Genomic DNA, 18,154 nt, shown 5'->3' on the forward strand with positions numbered 1-18,154 from the left:
TTAATTGGAACGTGTTTGTTCTGCATTTCCCATTAAATGGGAATGTTGCTGTATTCCCAGTGCCTTAAACTGGATCTGCTAAATAGTAAATGCTCAATAATTATTTGTCAAATGAATATAATATTCTTCCTTTGTATCTCCTCTTAATACTTAGAACAAGATTTTGTATTCCGTGATTCCAGAAGACAAAAGTGTTGACTAGAGCGAACAGATATTCAGTCACACTGGTGGCCAGGGAAATGCCTGAGGCCATCGGACTATCCACTTAACTGTAGGTGGAGGAGATTACTTTATCTGAGAGGCCTACTATGTCGTAGTGTAGACATCAATGCACTAGCTCTTTTTGCAGAGCTAGTTGTGCAGTGGCAAAGAGCATGAATTTGGAGTTTACAGGCCTCGATTTGATTCCTGCACTGCTACATACTAATGGTGGAATCTTGAACAAATTTCTCAACTTAAGTTTTCTCAAAATGTGGATAAATCTACCCACTTCATAGGATTATTGTGAGAAATATATAAAATAAAGAATGTAGCCGAAACCGGTTTGGCTCAGTGGATAGAGCGTCGGTCTGCGGACTCAAGGGTCCCAGGTTCGATTCCGGTCAAGGGCATGTACCTTGGTTGCGGGCACATCCCCAGTGGGGGGTATGCAGGAGGCAGCTGATCGATGTTTCTAACACTCTATCCCTCTCTCTTCCTCTCTGTAAAAAATCAATAAAATATAAAATAAAGAATGTAAAGCACCTTTTTGAATTTTCTCTTTTGCCACCTTTTGCTGCTCCCCAAATTCATCCTGTTATTGTCTAGTCAGAAATATGGCTTCTTTAGTATGGATTGTGTGTAAAGTGTTCTTCAAATCTTACAACCCAGTAGGAAATGCGTACTCATATATCTAGGGAGGGCTCAAATTATTTAGAAGTGCATTTGCATGGAAGTTAACAAATTTTTCAAATGGTGAAGGATGGTACTCAATCAACTAAGCCACACTGGCCAGGGCTCTCCAGGCGTTTAGTAAGCCAATTCCATGGTGAAGATGGGGACCATTTGTGCCCTCATTTCACAATCTAAGACATCTATTCTCCAGGTAAAGCATCCCCAGGTATTTTTTATACCTTCCTATAGTTTTCATCTGAACCTGCCTCTCTGTTTATTGCCCACCTTAGATGTGGCACTTCAGCCTGAATCCAGAGCTTTGGGTGTGTACAGAGCTTGGGAAAGTAGAATTTGGAAGGGGAGAGTCAGAACCCTGGAGGGGTCCTCCCGGCTCCAAGGAGCATCTTCCCTGAGACATGTTGCCCCAGCCCATCTCCCATCTTCCAAACACAGGACCTACTGGGTTTTTTCTCATCTTCTGGCATTTACAAACTATTTGGCAGGATTTCTGTGCATAGTCAAGTCACCAGTTTCAAGTAGTGACACATTTTAAAACAATACAATTAGCCCTAGCCGGTTTGGCTCAATGGATAGAGCATTGGCCTGCGTACTGAAGGGTCCCGGGTTCGATTCTAGTTAAGGGCACATGCCTGGGTTGCCGGCTTGATCCCCAGTGGGAGGTGTGCAGGAGGCAGCTGATGAATGATTGATCTCTTGTCATTAATATTTCTATCTCTCCCTCTCCCTTCCTCTCTGAAATCAATAAAAATATAAAAAAAACAATTAAAATTTTTTAAACTAATGTTTCACATTAATGAAAAATCAGGGTGGTGGTGGTTGTTCCTGTTCCTAACAGTTTTTTTCCATTGCTATACAACCAATGCATAGAATAGTCCCTGACACATAGCTGGTTCTTAAGAGATATTTGCTGCATATTTGAATGCTAATAAAATGAAGTACAGAGATAAATATTTATTGAATGAATATGTGGGAAGGATAATTTTATTTACAAATGATCTGGCTGAGAAGAAAGGAAGGTGAAGACCACGCTGAGAACCCACCACGGAGCACACATAGGCCAGCCAAAGGCATGAGTGAGTGCACCCCTTTCCCCTCCAGGCCGATGGTGGAAGCCCACCCAGGTGCCCCCTCCAGGGAGCTAACCTAAGCTGCAAGCCCAGGGTGACGGTGACGGTGCTGGTGTTGGAGAAAGGGGGGGCCAGTGGGTTAACTTCGCTCCACCGCCAGGTGGCCTGCTGTCTCCAGGTGAGGGTGGGCAAAGAAAGTGGGAGGAAGAGGAAGCCAGAAGCTGGGGCAGGAGAGAACAGTAATAATCACATCTCTTGGATGCTTAGGAAATGCCAGCTCTCTACATCGATTATTTGGGATCCTCATAACATTTCCGCAAGGGGAATATTATTACTCCTATATATAAGGGAACATACAGTTCCATTCCCAGTCAGGGCACACATCCGGGTTGTGGACTCCATCCCCAGTAGGGGGCATGCAGGAGGCAGTCGATCAATGATTCTTTCTCATTGATGTTTCTATCTCTCCCTCTCCCTCTCCCAAAGCAATAAAAATATAATTTTAAAAAATGTGGTGAATGAATGAGTCAACACATAAATGAACAAACAAATGTCTTAACTCTGGTGCTTTGCTACTTTTCTCTTTTGTTGCCCATAACCCTGGAGAAAGTTCATTGGAACTAAGGGAGCCAAGTGGCTTTGGGATTTCTAAGCCAAAATAGCAGGGAGTGGGGAGGAGGTGACCCTGATAAAGGGCAGCTCTTAGCAACCCCGAGTTACTCAGTAACCTGAGCCCTGGTCCCCATGGATGGCCTGGCCAGGCCGGTCCAGGGCAAGCGGCAGACACTGGTTCCCCTTGGCTACCCTTCAGGTGCTCAGCCAGTCCCAGCCAGAAACCAGAGATGGAAAGTCGAAGATTGGACAGACCCCAGGCCAGGCAGGCAGGGAGCCGGTGACAGAGTCAGGGGCCCCTAAGAGGAGGTCTGAGGTGGAGGAAGGAGTGAGAGATGAGGTCCCCAAATCCATCAGAGCTTCCAGGGCCAGAGGAGGCAGGAGGGGGCACCGAGAGCTTGCCATCGCTGGGTGAGCCAAAGGAAAACCATGGACTGAGCCTTCCAGAATAGGCGGTGGGCCAGGGAAACCTCCACAAGGGTCTCGCTCTCTGCTGGACCGAAGGGTGAAACCAGCTGGTGCTCACTAGTTGTTAAAATATCAACATTGTCCCATACAAGCTGGTAAAGAGCTGTTGTCCAAAGGTCTCCAAGTGTACCCTCTAGGGGCTGGCCCAGCTATCCTGGCCCTTCCAAGGGCTCCCTCTCCACCTCGCCACAATCCAGCACATAAAGGGTTAACACCTGCCAGGGCAGGGGTTCTCCAGGACCCAACCCTGTTATGGCCTTGACTAGAACCCCAGGAGCTGGCCAGGATTGGCACTAAATGGATAGTTGTTGAATGAATGGATGAGCAACAGAAGAGAGGGAAAATCAGAGATCCTGAGGAATTTAGAAAAACTGAGTCAGCAGGTAAGAAAGAGATGGAGGAGGCCAGAATCGGAGGAAACTCCCGGAGATGCTAGGAAGGCCCAGCTGAGGAGGCCTTGCTCTCTCTGGTTCTGCAGCTCTTGAAGACTCTTCCCCTTGTGGGGCCTATCCAGACCCTGCCTGGGCGATCCAGAGCAACTCCTACACCCAAACAGGGCTCAGAAAGCAGGCTGTGTCTCTGGAGCAGAAGGCTGAGCCTGGGAGGCTATCCAGATGCTGATTTACCAAGAATCATTACCCCAAAGACTGTTGACCAGACATCCACTGCCCACACCACTCCACAGGAGGAGCTGGAAAACAGCTTTCCTGCTGATCAAGTAGAGAGCCTCTGGGCCAGGGGCCAGGGGCCAGGGGCCACTGATGGCCAGAGAGCATGCCTGGCCTGCTAAGAGCAGTGCTACCAGAGGCTGCTGCTACCCAGTGGCTGATCCCCCACCCCCCAACCCCCCTGCCTGGCTGGGCACTTAGGTCAGGCAGTTGGACACCTAGAATGCCCACACTGTCCCCCAGAGCCCACGCTGGCCCAGAGGCTCCAGCCCATGAGGGGAGGTGGGGGAGGAGGTGAACTGGGGAAAGGAGGAGGATTGGGGCCTCCTGAGAAGGGGCAGGGTGGTTCTTAGGAGGATCCCCACTCCATATCTGCTCTGGGGAGTGGCTGGCGCCTGTGGACCCAGACCGCATCTCCTGGGAAGGGCAACTCTCCCTTCAGGCAGGGCTCTGGAACACCTTCGCAAACACCCACAATCCCCTCCAGCATGACAGCCCCCTCAGACGGTAGGGTGGGGCAGAGGGCCTCCCCTCTCACTAGCCCCTCTGACATTGGCCTTCAGCTTTTCTTCTCTGAAGAGCCTATGGCTTGCAGGTGTCAGAAGCAATAGTCCAAGTCCCTCACCTGTTCAGAGCCCTCCAGTGGCCCAGCATCCACTGGGTAGAGGCCATGTGCCTTAGCAGGGCCTTCAAGGTCTTTTTAGACGCCCCACCCTCAGCCTCAGTTCCTGAACACACTGGACACTCACACAGCCAGGCTTGTGCCTATACCGAGCGAGCTTCTTCTCGACATGTCCCTCTTCTTTGTTCACTTGCCCCAGTTCAGGGTTGTCCTTCTAGACTGCCTGCGGACAGCCCCTCCTGGGAAGTCTCCATTTCGGTCCTCTCCCTCCTCTCCTCTCCTGTGGGGTCCGCAGCCTCTCCTCCTAGGTCCCCGTGGCCTCTGTGCTTCCCAAGGTCACATATTTACCCCAATGGCAGTTAAATTCCCTCCTCAGTGTCTGTCTCCCAGCTGGACGGGGGCTCCTGGAGAGGGGTCATCTGGTTCACCTCTGAAGCCTGGCTCGCAGTAAGTGTCCTCACTGTCCGTCTACCACCCCAGTGGATGCAAATCTTGCTCCTGTAACAAGGACTGTTGACTCCTAAGTGAGAAGACCTCCTTCCATCTGGCTTCCCTTCTCTACAGCTGCCGAGGCAGCCCAAAGCCTCCCAGATCCTGACCGGGCTGCACAGGGGAGCCCCGTGTCAATGAGGCCCCTGCCCAGCCTGCTGCACTGTGGTGGGGTGCAGGCTGGAGATGGGGAGACGGAGGTGGGAGCAGGGTAAGCACCTGGCCTGCTGAGGCCCAGACCTCCCCAGCTGGGTTAATCATCAAGGCCTGGAGAGCCTTCTCTTTATCTCTGTTCTCCATCTTTCCGTTTGGAAAAGCTTGAGTAACCCCTCAGCTCCTTGTTACGTTAACCCAGGAGGGGCCTGGGTAAATTTTTCTTTACTGATTTTGAGAGAGAGAGAGTCAAGTAAAGGGAGAGGGAGAAAGAGAAAGATCCATGTGAGAGCAGAACATCCATCGGCTGCCTCCTGCACGCCCCCTACAGGGGTTCGAGCAAGCAACCTGAGCGTGTGCCCTGACGGGAACCCAAAGACCTTATGGTGCAAGGGACCACACCAACCCACTGAGCCACACCGGCAGGGGCAGGTGGGGCCTTTAAGGGGAACTTACTCTTTGGGAAACACTCTTTAAAGTAACACAGGTTTGGGGGGGTGTTTTGTTTTTTTTTCAGGGTGCAGGCCCCTCCCTTCCTTTCCCCCACTGGGTCCGCCGCTGTGCCCCAGCAGGCACAATACATACTGAGCAGAGCAGCGCCAGGATCAGCTGGGCAGAAACAGGATCTGGGGTCCGAACGCCCCCATCCCTCCCAGTCCTTGCCCCCCTCAGGCCTCTGGCCCAGGACCCCGCCGCTCTCCCCCCCACCCCCAACCCCCAACCCCCCGGGAGCAGCAGAGGCTCGGTCTCCTCGTGGGCGTGGGCGAGGCCTCCCAGTGGGAGGGCCCTGCAGGTGGGCTGGATCTGGCTCCCGCGAAACCTGCCCGGCACGCCCGGGAGTGCCTGTCGGCGCCCAGAGCCGGAGCCGGAGCCTCTGCCCATGGCCGGAACCCCCCGCCGCGCCGCCCGCCGGCGCCTGCCGCTCCCCCTGCTCTGCCTCCTCCTCCAGGGCGCCACCGCCATCCTCTTCGCGGTTTTTGTCCGCTACAACCACGAAACGGACGCTGCCCTCTGGCACGGGGGCAACCACAGTAACGCGGACAATGAATTTTACTTTCGCTACCCAAGTGAGTGTGGGCGAGGGCTCGCGGGGAGCAAGGACCCCAAGGAGGGGGCATCTGGGTGCCCAGATCTACCTCTAGGGGTAGGTGGGCAACCCTCTCGCCCTGAGAGGAAGATGCCCCAGATTTATAATAACACCTTTCCCCAGCGTCTGCCATGCTCCGGGTTTATGCTGAGGGCGGCACATGCATTATCTCCTTTACTCTGTAAACTAGACAGAGGTGGGGGACCGGAGGCTCAGAGAGGTTAAGGGGCCGTTCGAGGTCGTGCTGTCAGAATTGAGGGAGCTGGGATTGAAGCCCAGAGCCGAAGCCCCAGCTTTGACTGCTCCCTTGTCCCGCTCCCAGTGTGCGGGGCTGGTGCGGAGAATTCGCCTTTCCTCCGGCGCCCACCCTGAGCACAGGAAGGAGAAGGCTTCTGGGCAGGGGAGCTAGGGCGCGGCGGGCAGCAGGTGGTAATGGCAGGTCGCAAGAAGACAGTCTGGACTAGGGGGGCTCAGGGACTTTTTCCCTGGTTGCCTAGAGCTGGCCCTCCCAAGTCAGAGAGAAAAGGATGGCAACGACCTACGACCTACCAGCCAACCGGAGTAGCAGTCCCTAGCCCCGAGAAAGAGGCAGGGCAGGGTCATCAGCCCATTTCACAGGGGGAAAAGCAGAGGCTCAAAGGGGTTGTGACTTGCTCATGATCCCCCACCGTGTGATTGGCAGAGTGGGACTTCCAAGCTCCTTGCACCCCAGTTCACCTGCCTGCTGACACGGCCTGGGAAGGGGAGGGTTAATCCCTGACCCCTGCTGGGACAGAGCCTCTCAAGGTTGGGGGCCCAGCCTTGAGATTCAGGCCCTGGGTAGCTGAGACCAAGGACATCAGACTCTCAAACTTCACCACAAATGCTTGGGCAGGGCTTCTCTAAGCCTCAGTTTTTCCATCTGGGCAATGGGGAGAAGGATGCCTCATTTGAAGGATATACGTGCAAAGAAGGCTCAGAGTGTGAGTCTCCTATAAAAAAAAAAATCACCGGCTGCTATTACTCCACTTTGTGTATGCAGAGCTGGCAGCAGGCTGTCCCCACCTGACCCTCTCCCAGCCCCAGCGTGACAAAATGAAGCTCACAGTGCTGAGGATCTGGAGGGTGAGGTGGAGGATTGGACCTGGGCATAAAGCGCCAGACCCCCAGACATCCTAGGCAGAGGGAGGGGGGGGATGACAGCCCCTCCCTCACCCTAGCCCTGGCTGGACAAGGTGAGCCATGGAAGCTGGGATCACAGCCAGAGCCAATAGGCTGGGATGGTAGACTCTTGGGGTCATGCATTGTCCGGAGAGATAGGGCGTTGGGAGGGAACAGTTCACAGGCTGCGAGAAGTAAGCTCTTGTCCAAGGGTCTGACCCGGCTGCCTACCATGAACCCCCAATTGCTTCTCCCCTGGGCCTCACTGAAGGCCTCCAAGCCCAAGTCCTCCCTGAAACCTGCCGGCTTCTCACCCCTCGGCAGTGCTGGGCTCGCCTTGGACACCGCTGTCCGCCCTGCCGTGCAGTAAGAGGAATGGCCATTGGGAGTCCTCCCTCGTTTTCTGCCCCAGGTTCCCACCCCTGTGGACTTGGGACCCTGGTCCGGGGGGCGGGGGGGGGGGGGGAGGTTGGGGAGGAGGGAGGTGTGAGGTCCCTGGAGCCTGTGGCTTTGATGAGCCGGGTCTTCACCTGTCCTTGTGTACAGGGGACGGGATCGGGGCCAGAGTGGGTGTAGCCACCACTCTTTGATTTGGGAGATGAAAGGGAGCTTTGCAACTGTTGTGCTGGGGGACGAGCCAATGCCAAGGGCATGGCCACTGTGAGGGTCTGTCTGTGTTGTCTGTAGGAAGGGCCCTCAACGCCCATCGGGTCGACTCTGCCGAAATGTGGGGAGAGCCAGAGAGAATGTGTGGCTGCCCAAGATCGCACAGCAAGCTAGCCAGGCCGGAACCCCGTCTCTCGGCTCCCCCTCTGCAGCCTTTCCCCACGCTCCTTATCCTGCTAAGCGGGTATTGGGAAAAGGAGAGAAGAGAGACGGGGTTACAGGGAGCACAGAAACAAAGATGAGAAAGGGGTCCAAGACAGAAGCAGAGGCAGGTCCTTTTTATACGCCTCTGGGACCTCACTCCCGGGAGAAGGCCGTAGGATAGATGGAACCGTCTTGGAAGAGGCGGGGCAGGGGGTGTGACCGGGACCAGAGTGGTTTGTGTGACCTCTTCTAGGAGAATGCAGGCCCCTCTGTCCCCTGAAAGACAGGAGCAGGAGAGTGGGGGGATGGCCTCCCCACCTTGACACTCACTTGTCCTGCTCCTCCTATTTTATATCCCCACTTTACAGATGAGGAAACGGAGGTTCAGAGAGGTTACGTGGCTTGTCCAAGGTCACAGAGTTAAAAGGGGAGAGCTGGGATTTAAATACAGCTCTGTCAGATGCTAAAGCCCCAGCTTTAACTTCCCTTGTCCCACAATCTCAATCTTGTTCAGGAGTCATCCATCTAGAGGGGTTGGGGAGGGGCAGTTAGGGAAAGAGAGAGGGCACCAGACGGCTCTACAGAGCTTTTATCTTCTCTACACCCAGGCTCTCCTGCCCCCACAGGGACCCCCTGAAGGGACCGGGGAGGGGTCATCTTATCCATCCCCCTGCCTCCAGCTGGCATAGCCCATGGAGAGTGTCTGTGAGCAACCTTCTCCGCCGAAGATTTCTTGATGTTTAGACTTCAGTTGAAAGGCCAAGGGATTGAGTTTTGATTCCAAACAAGCCTGAGGTGGGAGATGTAAATATTGTTGCCATTTAAAACAAGTTCTGGAGTGGTTTCGGCAGGTAATGGGCACAGAGCCCGGCGACCCAGCCCCCTTCGTTATCTTTCTGTCTGTCCTTGGGCGAAAGAACGACACGGATCCCCTTGATTGTCTGCACAAGGAGAGACGCAGGCAGGCAGTGAGGCCTAAGAGAACGTTCTCCTGGGTTTTCCGACCTGGGAGGGAAGAGGAGTCTGGGTGGTGTGGGGAGTGGGCCGGGCTGGAGAAGGGACGCGGTGTTGGGACCGTTTAGGAAGGCGGGTGGGGCTCTAGAGCCTCACTCCCCTGGGCTGCTGGGGCTGGCAGCCTCGCAAACGCCTTTCCTGTCAGCGCCCACACCGCACAAAAAAGCATAAAAGCTCGCTTCTCTCCACATCATTGATTACATTCTGAAATTCAAGAATACATTTTTGGCTTGTCGGTGCTCCTCCAGATTGAACAAGAAAAGATGACCGTGATTTTGTTTTCTTTACGATTTGTCTCTTTCTGCAAGGGACTTGAGGTCACTCACCACAAAACCATGTGTGTACGAAAAGGGAAGCGGAACGTAATGACGAACACCTTCAGGGCCTCTCTGTAGTTGCTGCGGTTGAGATTCCAGTGTAGCTCTGAGCTTCCAGGCGGCCAAGGCAAAAAGGGAATATCATCAGCTATGTGTTCTCATCAGAGCCAAGGAAGCCGCACATACGTGATGCTTTGGTTTCTCGATGTCCGTCTTCCACGCCTGTAAGCACAGGGACCGTGGCTGCTGCATTCCGAGAGCCCGATGGCCCGGGCTCGGTGAACACCTGTCGCCGGAATGCGGGAAAGCAGGCTGCTTCCTCGGGGGGAAGTGACATTTCCTCGCACTGTGTTCTAAGCAAAAGTTCCCACCTGGAGCTATAACAGGGGAGCTTAGGGTCATGGCTGACCCTGTTTCTCAATAACTTATTTACAACAAATGCAACAGCAGCACGCACGAAACGCTGCCTGTGCTGTTTTTTTTTTTTTTTTTTTTTAATATATTTTATTGATTTTTTACAGAGAGAAAGGGAGAGGGATAGAGAGTTAGAAACATCGATGAGAGAGATACATCGACCAGCTGCCTCCTGCACATCCCCCACTGGGGACGTGCCCGCAACCAATGTACATGCTCTTGACCGGAATCGAACCTGGGACCTTTCAGTCCGCAGACCGACGCTCTATCCACTGAGCCAAACCGGTTTCGGCATGTCTGTGCTGTTTTAAGTGAAAGCCAGCGATACGGAGCGTGGCACTGTATACCGAGACCCCGGGCTGCCCGCCCGAGGTCACACTGGCTTGTGTTTCAAACCCCATTGACAATAGATGGGAGAGGGATACAGACCTAACACTAAAGCAAATTATTTGTATGTACCTTACTGTCAGTGTTACCGTACATTACTTTATTTTTATTTTTTTTAATATATTTTATTGATTTTTTTACAGAGAGGAAGGGAGAGGGATAGAGAGTTAGAAACATCGATGAGAGAGAAACATCGATCAGCTGCCTCCTGCACACCCCCTACTTGTATGTGCCTGCAACCAAGGTACATGCCCTTGACCGGAATCGAACCTGGGACCCTTGCGTCCGCAGGCCAACGCTCTATCCACTGAGCCAAACCGGTGAGGGCTGTACGTTACTTTATTAGCGTAGTTTTTTATGCCCAGGAGTGCAGAACAGAAAGCAAACAGAAGAGGCCCCAAATCTCCCTGCCCAGAAACCCCACTGACAAATAAAAATAGTTCACGTAATTCTTCTATAAAAATAAAAATAAATCGTACTGTAGAGAGAGACAAACTAAAAGGCGAAAGCCTCCTTCCCAGAGCTGCCTCGTTGCGTAACTCCAGGAGCATCCTTTGCCCTGGAGTGGAGTGCTAGCAGTTCCGCCCCGCCCTCCATGCCCTTTTCCCTGAGGTAATCTGTTAACAACTTAAAGCTAATTTGGAGAATTATTATTTTTTTTTTTAAATTTAAATTTCTCAAAATGGAGAGGGATAGGTTCTGAAGTATGAGGGAGGGAGGTTAGACATCAAGAAGGACTTCCCAGCAGAGAGGGACCATTGGAGAGACGCCCGGAGGGAGAGAGGATGGTGAGCACGGTGGGACAGGGGTTGCAGCGGGAGAGACACGGGTGGGACTTTTTTGGTAGGTGGTTGTCAGGGACCAGAGATAGGGCAAATGAGGGGGGCGGGGAAGAGAGCAGGAAAAGGCTCTATGCCCATGCTCTGACACGGGGACATCGGGGTGGTCTGGGTCCCACTGTTCCAAGCCGGCCAGCTCGGCACAGGTGGCTCAGTCTGGGCGTCCCAAGCTCCCCAAACACTGGGGCGTTTGACAGCTCGAGCCTCAAGAGCGGGGCCCGGGCTGGGTGGCTGCTGGGTTTGCGGGTGGTCGCCGGAGCCTCCCCACTGCCCCGCAGGCTTCCAGGACGTGCACACCATGGTGTTCGTGGGCTTCGGCTTCCTCATGGCCTTCCTGCAGCGCTACGGCTTCAGCAGCGTGGGCTTCACCTTCCTCCTGGCCGCCTTCGCCCTGCAGTGGTCCACGCTCACCCAGGGCTTCCTGCACTCCTTCCACGGCGGCCACATCCACGTTGGCGTGGAGAGGTGGGCCGCCGCGGCCGCCCCTGCTCCCCCAGGTCTGCCTGGGAGGCCCCTGCTCCCAGGACCCCACTTAAGCCCTGACCTTCAAGTCTGCTCTAAGGATGCCGGTTTCTGACCCATCAGATGATTTCTCTTAGGGGCCCTGCCTGTTCTTGCTGCCTGATTTCTTCTCCCAGCCTTGCTCCACACACTCAGCCACACCCCTTTCTCTCCCCATTCCTTTAAGCCCCTTATTACCCAAGAGCTGCTGGGAGGGTAGAGCGCTTCAGGGAAACCGGCAGGGTTCGGAGGAGCTCCTAGTTCAAGATCCGGTTCTTCCACCTGTGGGCTTTGTTTGCGGAGCCCCAAAACCTCCCTCCCTGAGACTGTTTTCCTCGTGTACACAAAGGCAGGAGCTCTCCCCCCTCCTCCCGGGGAAGAGCTTAGATGTGCAGTCGGCTCATGGCCTCCTCCCCTGAGCCCTTCCCCCCAGGGCTCCCCGGGTCCGGGCCGCTCTCACCCTCCCTCTCCCAACCCTCCAGCATGATCAATGCGGACTTCTGCGCCGGGGCTGTGCTGATCTCCTTCGGCGCTGTGCTGGGCAAGACCGGGCCGGCCCAGCTGCTGCTCATGGCCCTGCTGGAGGTGGCACTGTTTGGCATCAACGAGTTTGTGCTCCTTAGTCTCCTGGGGGTGAGTCTGGATGGGGATGGAGCGAGGGAGGGGGTGGCCAAGGCCGGGCCCTGACCAGGGCCAGGGGGAGGGGTGGGGCAGTGGGGCAGGGCACCCCTCCACCTCAGCTCTGCCTCCCCAGGTGAAGGATGCAGGAGGCTCCATGACCATTCACACCTTTGGTGCCTACTTTGGGCTGGTCCTCTCACGGGTGCTCTATCGGCCCCAGCTGGAGAAGAGCAAGCATCGCCAGGGCTCCATCTACCATTCGGACCTCTTTGCCATGATTGGTGAGGCCTGCCAAGGTGGGGTGGGGTGGGAACCAGGTCCAGGGGCCCCTGCTAGGGGCCAGAGAGGATGATCTCCAGGCAAGGTCTCAGGGTGCTGCCTGTAGTCTCTGGGGTTCTGGCTGAGAACTCCCTTCCTACTTGGACTCTTCCTTGAGAGTCGGGGACCTGTGCCCCTCCTCCTCCTCAGCAGTTTATGGCAGGTTCTTAGAACTCCGCCCGGGGTATGCGCAGGCCCTGAGGCCCATTCCCATGGGCCTTTCAAAAACGTTGGCACCAACCCTTGCTTAAACCCTCCAGGGCTCACCACCCACAAGTCAGAAACGAGACTCATCAGCCTGGCACCCAGCCCCTCGCCCTCCTCCCCCCTCCCAACTCCATCTCCCTCACACTAGGCTTCTCCCACCTCGTACCCCCAGGCCTTTGTCCCCAGGGCTGCCTCCCACGCCTAAGGACACTTCCTCCCAGAAGCCCCCGCCCTGGGGTTGGGGGGTTGGAGTTTGTGCGTCTCCCCTGGGAGCAGTAGGGCCTGACCTGTGAGCACCAGTCACCACCCGAGTCTTTTAAGCAGGTACCTCCACCCTGGCCTCTGCTCCTCTCTCTACCTTCATAAACGAGCCAGGAAAGGAATTGACTTTTTTTTTTTAAAGATATGATTTTACCCCCACTGCTAAACTTGACTGTTTTAAAAAATACATATATATGTTTTTACTGGTTTTAGAGAGAGAGGAAGGGAGAAGGATAGAGTGATAGAAACATCGATGAGAAAGAGACATCAGTGGGCAGCCTCCTGCACGCCCCCTACTGGAGATCAAGCCCGAAACCCGGGCTTGTGCCCTGATTGGGACTGGAACCAGGGAACTCTTGGTTCATGGGTCCACGCTCAACCACTGGGCCACCCGGGCCGGGCCAATCTTTGTGCGGGCGGGGGAGTATTGAGAAACAACTGGAGAGCGGCTGGCTTTGTATTTCGTGCTCCGGGTTTGCTGTGAAACGGAGCACATGTAACCCTAGGGCAGCGGAGGCCTCCCGGCCCTTTGAGGCCCAGATACGTTTGGCTTTAAGCCCAAAGACTTCCCCAAGATTTCTGAGCGACCCCAGAGGCCTACATGCTCAGCTCTCCTCCGCCTCCAGCTCCTTCCACACAGACACGTGGCCTTTCCTCGGTTCCTCCCCACGCTCTCCCTCCGAGCGCCCGTGGGCACGTGGGGTGGATTTTATGGCAGGCTGTGGGGGTGCAGGGAGACCTTACATGGCACACCCAAGGGCCACTCAGTACCAAGGGGCAGTCTCTCCAGCCCCTTCCTCCTTGCCAAGCTCACCCTACCCTAACGGTCCCAGCCTTCCTCCCTCTCCCTCCAGGACCGCCCTGGGACCCTCACATGGACAGGCAGGGCATACGGAGCCCCAGTTCTTACCCTGAAAGGCCCAGGCCCGGCCCAGCCATTGCTCGGCAGACAGCGGCCTCTCCTGCACACTGCAGGGTCCACCTTTCTAGAAAGTCATTGAGGTTATAAACCACATTGTTTTCCTGACACGCAGATCCAGTACCCAGCTCAGTGCCTGAAATGCAGTGCGCTTTGTCTTTTTTTTTCTTTCCTTTCCTGATACTTTAAAAAAACACACCCTCAGCCCTCTGGTTTCCAATTAAGTAGCTCCCTTGTGGGCCAGAACCCCTCCGTAGCTACTGTTGGTTGAGCATTTAGTACCTACTAGGCCGTGGGCTAAGCACTTCCTGTGTGTCATCTCATTTAGTCCTCACTTTATGAGGCAGGTATTATTATCCCCACTTTACAGAGGAGCAAACTGAGGCTGCTGAGAGGAGATGGCTTACCTGCCGTCACACAGCTTGTACCTCGTGGGGAGCCACTTCCTTCCTCTCACTCTGCCTGCCTCCCCACCATTTAGGGACCATCTTCCTGTGGATCTTCTGGCCTAGTTTCAACTCGGCACCCACTGCGCTGGGGGACGGGCAGCATCGGACAGTCCTCAACACGTACTACTCCCTGACCGCAAGCACCCTCAGCACCTTTGCCCTGTCAGCCCTTGTCGGGAGGGATGGGCGGCTGGACATGGTATGGGAAGGAGGCCTTGGGAGAAGCAGAGGGAGGACCTGGGACGGGGAGGAGAGGTCGGAGACCCTGCAAGGCCTGTTCCCCGGGGGCGCAGGGAGGGCACAGGCACATGGAGTTCCACCTGCCCTGGAGGCGGTGGGTCAGAGTGGGAGACGATGGGACAGCAGCAGGAGAGTCAGAGGTTAGATGGCGGAGGGACTTCCAGAAGCAGAGGGCGCCCCCGTGGCGGATGGGCGAGGGTTGGATGTGGGTGTGACCACTGGGGAAGGGCCTCCAATGCCTTGCTCTCCCCTGCTCCCTCAGGTCCACATCCAGAATGCAGCACTGGCCGGAGGGGTTGTGGTGGGGACAGCAAGTGAGATGATGCTGACACCCTTCGGGGCCCTCGCAGCGGGCTTCCTGGCCGGGACTGTCTCCACGCTGGGGTACAAGTTCTTCACGGTACAAATGCCCTCCAGCCCCGGGCAGAACGGGGTCTCAGGGCCCTCCCTCCCACCTCTCTAACAGGCCTGGGGTGGGAGGCGCACACGAGACTCATGACTGGTGTCCTGTCCTCCAGCCCATCCTTGAGTCAAAATTCAAAGTTCAAGACACATGTGGTGTCCATAACCTTCATGGGATGCCTGGGGTCCTGGGAGCCCTCGTGGGGGTCCTCGTGACTGGGCTGGCCACTCACGAAGCTTACGGAGATGGGTAAGTCCCCCCGCCCCGCCCCATTGGTCCACACTGAAGTCATTACCCCTTGGAATGACCTCTCTCACCCCGATGTGCACGAACAAAAAAAAGCATTTCCATTTATTCATCCCTATGATGAGGAAACCAGAGTGAACAAGGCCAACCAGGGGGACTGCCTTCCTGGTCTTCGGTCAAGGTTAGCAGGTCATTGAACAAACGATTTCAATAGTGTTACTAAAGCAGGGGTCGGCAAACTCATTGTCAACAGAGCCAAATATCAACAGTACAACGATTGAAATTTCTTTTGAGAGCCAAATTTTTTAAACTTAAACTATATAGGTAGGTGCATTGTTATTAACTTAATTAGGGTACTCCTAAGCTGGCCTTTGCTAAAAACTCAAGGGGCCAAAGAGCCGCATGTGGCTCGCGAGCCGCAGTTTGCCGACCACTGTACTAAAGGATCAGTGAGAGATAATGAGCCTTATGATCGACTTTTGCACATCAAGGCTCAGCGGAGAGGGCAGGCAAAAGTGACCCTCAAACTGAGTCTCGAAAGGTATGTGGGTGTCTGCTGTCACACGAGGGTGGGTGGGGGTTCCAGGCTGTGGGCCTGACTGGGGCAAAGACAAGACTCAGCCTGATGGGCTCCCCTGAGGCCCTTTAGCGGCTGCATGACGCAATGCTCTCGTGCACTGACCGCCCGCCTCCCCACAACCTCCTGCAGCCTCCAGAGCGTGTTTCCACTCATCGCCGAGAGCCAGCGCACTGCCACGTCTCAGGCCATGTTCCAGCTCTTCGGGCTGTTTGTCACACTGACACTTGCCTCCGTGGGTGGGGGTATTGGAGGTGAGTGATCTTGGCTGGGGGTGGGGGGCTGGCAGGAGCTCCAGGGAGGGCAGAAGACAGAGGAAGGGGGTTCTCTGGAGGGAAGGCCATGGGATCCCATCCCCCTGACATTTATTTACTCGGATATTTATGGAGCACCCACTTTGTGCCAGGTGTGGGGTGGGGTTGCCGAGTTCGGGGGTGACCTCCTCCAGGTAAGGAGGAGCATGAGGGCACTTGTCTCCTCCTGGTGCCAAGGAAAGGTGGAGCACTCAGCAAGGGGCTGAGTTGGGTTCCTCTCTACTCTGGTTCTGTGGCTTCCTTGTGCTGCTCCCTCTACCCACTAGAGGGCAGTCCAAGCTCAGGCTGAGTCCCTGAAGGAGATGGAGGGCTGTGTATATTGTTCCCCCCCCAGCAGGGGTAGGGAGCCAAGGAGGTGGCTTGGCTTACCACTAGACTGCAGCACAGAAAACTTCCACAGAGGCTGACTGCCCACGAATGCTGGGTCAGGCAGTCCTTCCTGATGTCTGGCCCTGGTCCTTGGGGTCTTCAAAATAAAAGCTTTGACTCGGTATCTTCACCCTCCTGCTCTCAACTCGAGACTTTCATTCTCAGACAAGGTTCAATCCATTTTTTCCATCTAATTATTATTCAGTACACACTTTCTGCACCCTCCTGGACAGGAGGCCACGGAAAGCAGCTGTGGTTCATGAGAGAATCACCGTTTGGTTCATTACCACCCGTGCAAAACGTGAATTAATTCCTTAACTTCTCTGAACCTCAGTTCCTTCTCTGTAGTACAGGGATCACATGCACCTTCAGGATCACTACGATCCCTCGGGGAGGAAATGCTTGTCAAGCCCTTGGCATGGCATCTGGCACACAGTAGGTGCTCCACAAATATGGCTGTGACTTGCCTGGGCTGGGCGGCTAGGCATCACGCTGACCCCAGGCCTCCCGGCTCCTCTGTGCCTGTGGCACTGGGTGGCAATCTCTCCCACGGGGACAGCAGAAAGCCTCACACATCTTCCCCTACCGCCACCAGGGTGCCTACTCAAGCTGCCCTTCCTGGATGCCCCTCCGGACTCTCAGTGCTACGAGGACGGGGTTTATTGGGAGGTAAGACCGAGCTGCAGCCCCTCCGGCCCACAGGGCCCGGTCACCCTGCCTGCCCCACTTCCTGTGATCCAACCTGCCTCTTCCCTTCCTTGCTGCTCATTCTCCTCGGGGGTGTGCCCCTGAGCGGAGGCACCGAGCCACCTGGAGCCACCCCTTCACCTGCTCCCCGACCCCTGCCCTCCAGGTGCCCGGGGAGGATGAAGATGAAGCGCAGGGACCGCTGAAGGAGGAGGAACGAGACACTCAGGCCTAGCTCGCTCCCAGCCCTTGAAAGGATGCTCTCCTTTTAGAAGATGATGCCTGGCTACGCTTGGAAAGTTCTTTTGTCGCTCCCGTCCTTCCTTCCCGCTGCAAGAAGGAAGTCACGCGTCTGAAAGAGCCTCCTTTCCGCAGGCAGCAGTCGGGGAAGGGCTGTAGGAGGCGCGGGAGATGGAGGAGGAGCAGGGCTGTAACTGGCCGTAGTGAGGGGAGCACTTCCCAGCAGCCTCAGCTCCAGCACCAGCAGCCACACCCTGCCAGTGAGGCACCCAGGTGACTGCTGACCCACCGGCCCAACATCACACCGTTACAGTGTGACAGGGCCTGGCTCTCCGCGGGTGATAAACGCCACTGTCGCCAGGGACGCTGACTCCTTCCTTGTGTGCACTGGGGATTCGGGGAGTTCCTCCCACCCTCTAGCTCGCAGTGTTAGAAACGTGGGGTGGGACACGTCTCGCCTCCCTGGGTCTCTGGAACGCCCTCTGGGATGCTGTGATCCGCCAGGTGGGTACCCGGCATGGGCTTGCCTGCCTGAAGAGACAGGGAGCTCACTCTCCCTGGAACCTGGGGCTGCTGGAGAGATCCAGTCCAGAACTGCTGTCACGCTGACCCTCACCTTGGGCAGCTTCTGAGCAGGGTAGGAAGAGGGCACCCACAGGGCCTAAGAGGGGCATAAGGAGTTCTTTGCCGTTCACTCCTCAGAAGCTGGAAGCAGCCAGACACCGCCTGAGGTCCCTGTCCCAAGTCTGAGGAGTAGAGGAACTCAGGCGAGTTGCCTCTGAGAAGGGCCTCCCGCTGCTTCAAGTCATCTGACCACCAGA

At 55.5% G+C, this 18,154-nt stretch overlaps 1 protein-coding gene across 1 annotated transcript; it reads left to right on the forward strand.

The window, feature by feature from the left end:
* Positions 1-5,812: 5,812 nt before the first annotated feature.
* Positions 5,813-17,697, forward strand: RHBG (Rh family B glycoprotein). Its single transcript, XM_008155644.3, has 10 exons — positions 5,813-6,040; positions 11,260-11,446; positions 11,965-12,115; positions 12,237-12,384; positions 14,290-14,456; positions 14,760-14,897; positions 15,016-15,149; positions 15,856-15,977; positions 17,002-17,075; positions 17,260-17,697. The coding sequence occupies exons 1-10, from the start codon at positions 5,854-5,856 to the stop codon at positions 17,326-17,328; spliced, it is 1,377 nt and encodes a 458-aa protein (XP_008153866.2). The 5' UTR covers positions 5,813-5,853; the 3' UTR covers positions 17,329-17,697.
* Positions 17,698-18,154: the final 457 nt, after the last annotated feature.

This window comes from Eptesicus fuscus, chromosome 22 (assembly GCF_027574615.1).
Source record: "Eptesicus fuscus isolate TK198812 chromosome 22, DD_ASM_mEF_20220401, whole genome shotgun sequence".
NCBI classification, from domain to species: domain Eukaryota; kingdom Metazoa; phylum Chordata; class Mammalia; order Chiroptera; family Vespertilionidae; genus Eptesicus; species Eptesicus fuscus.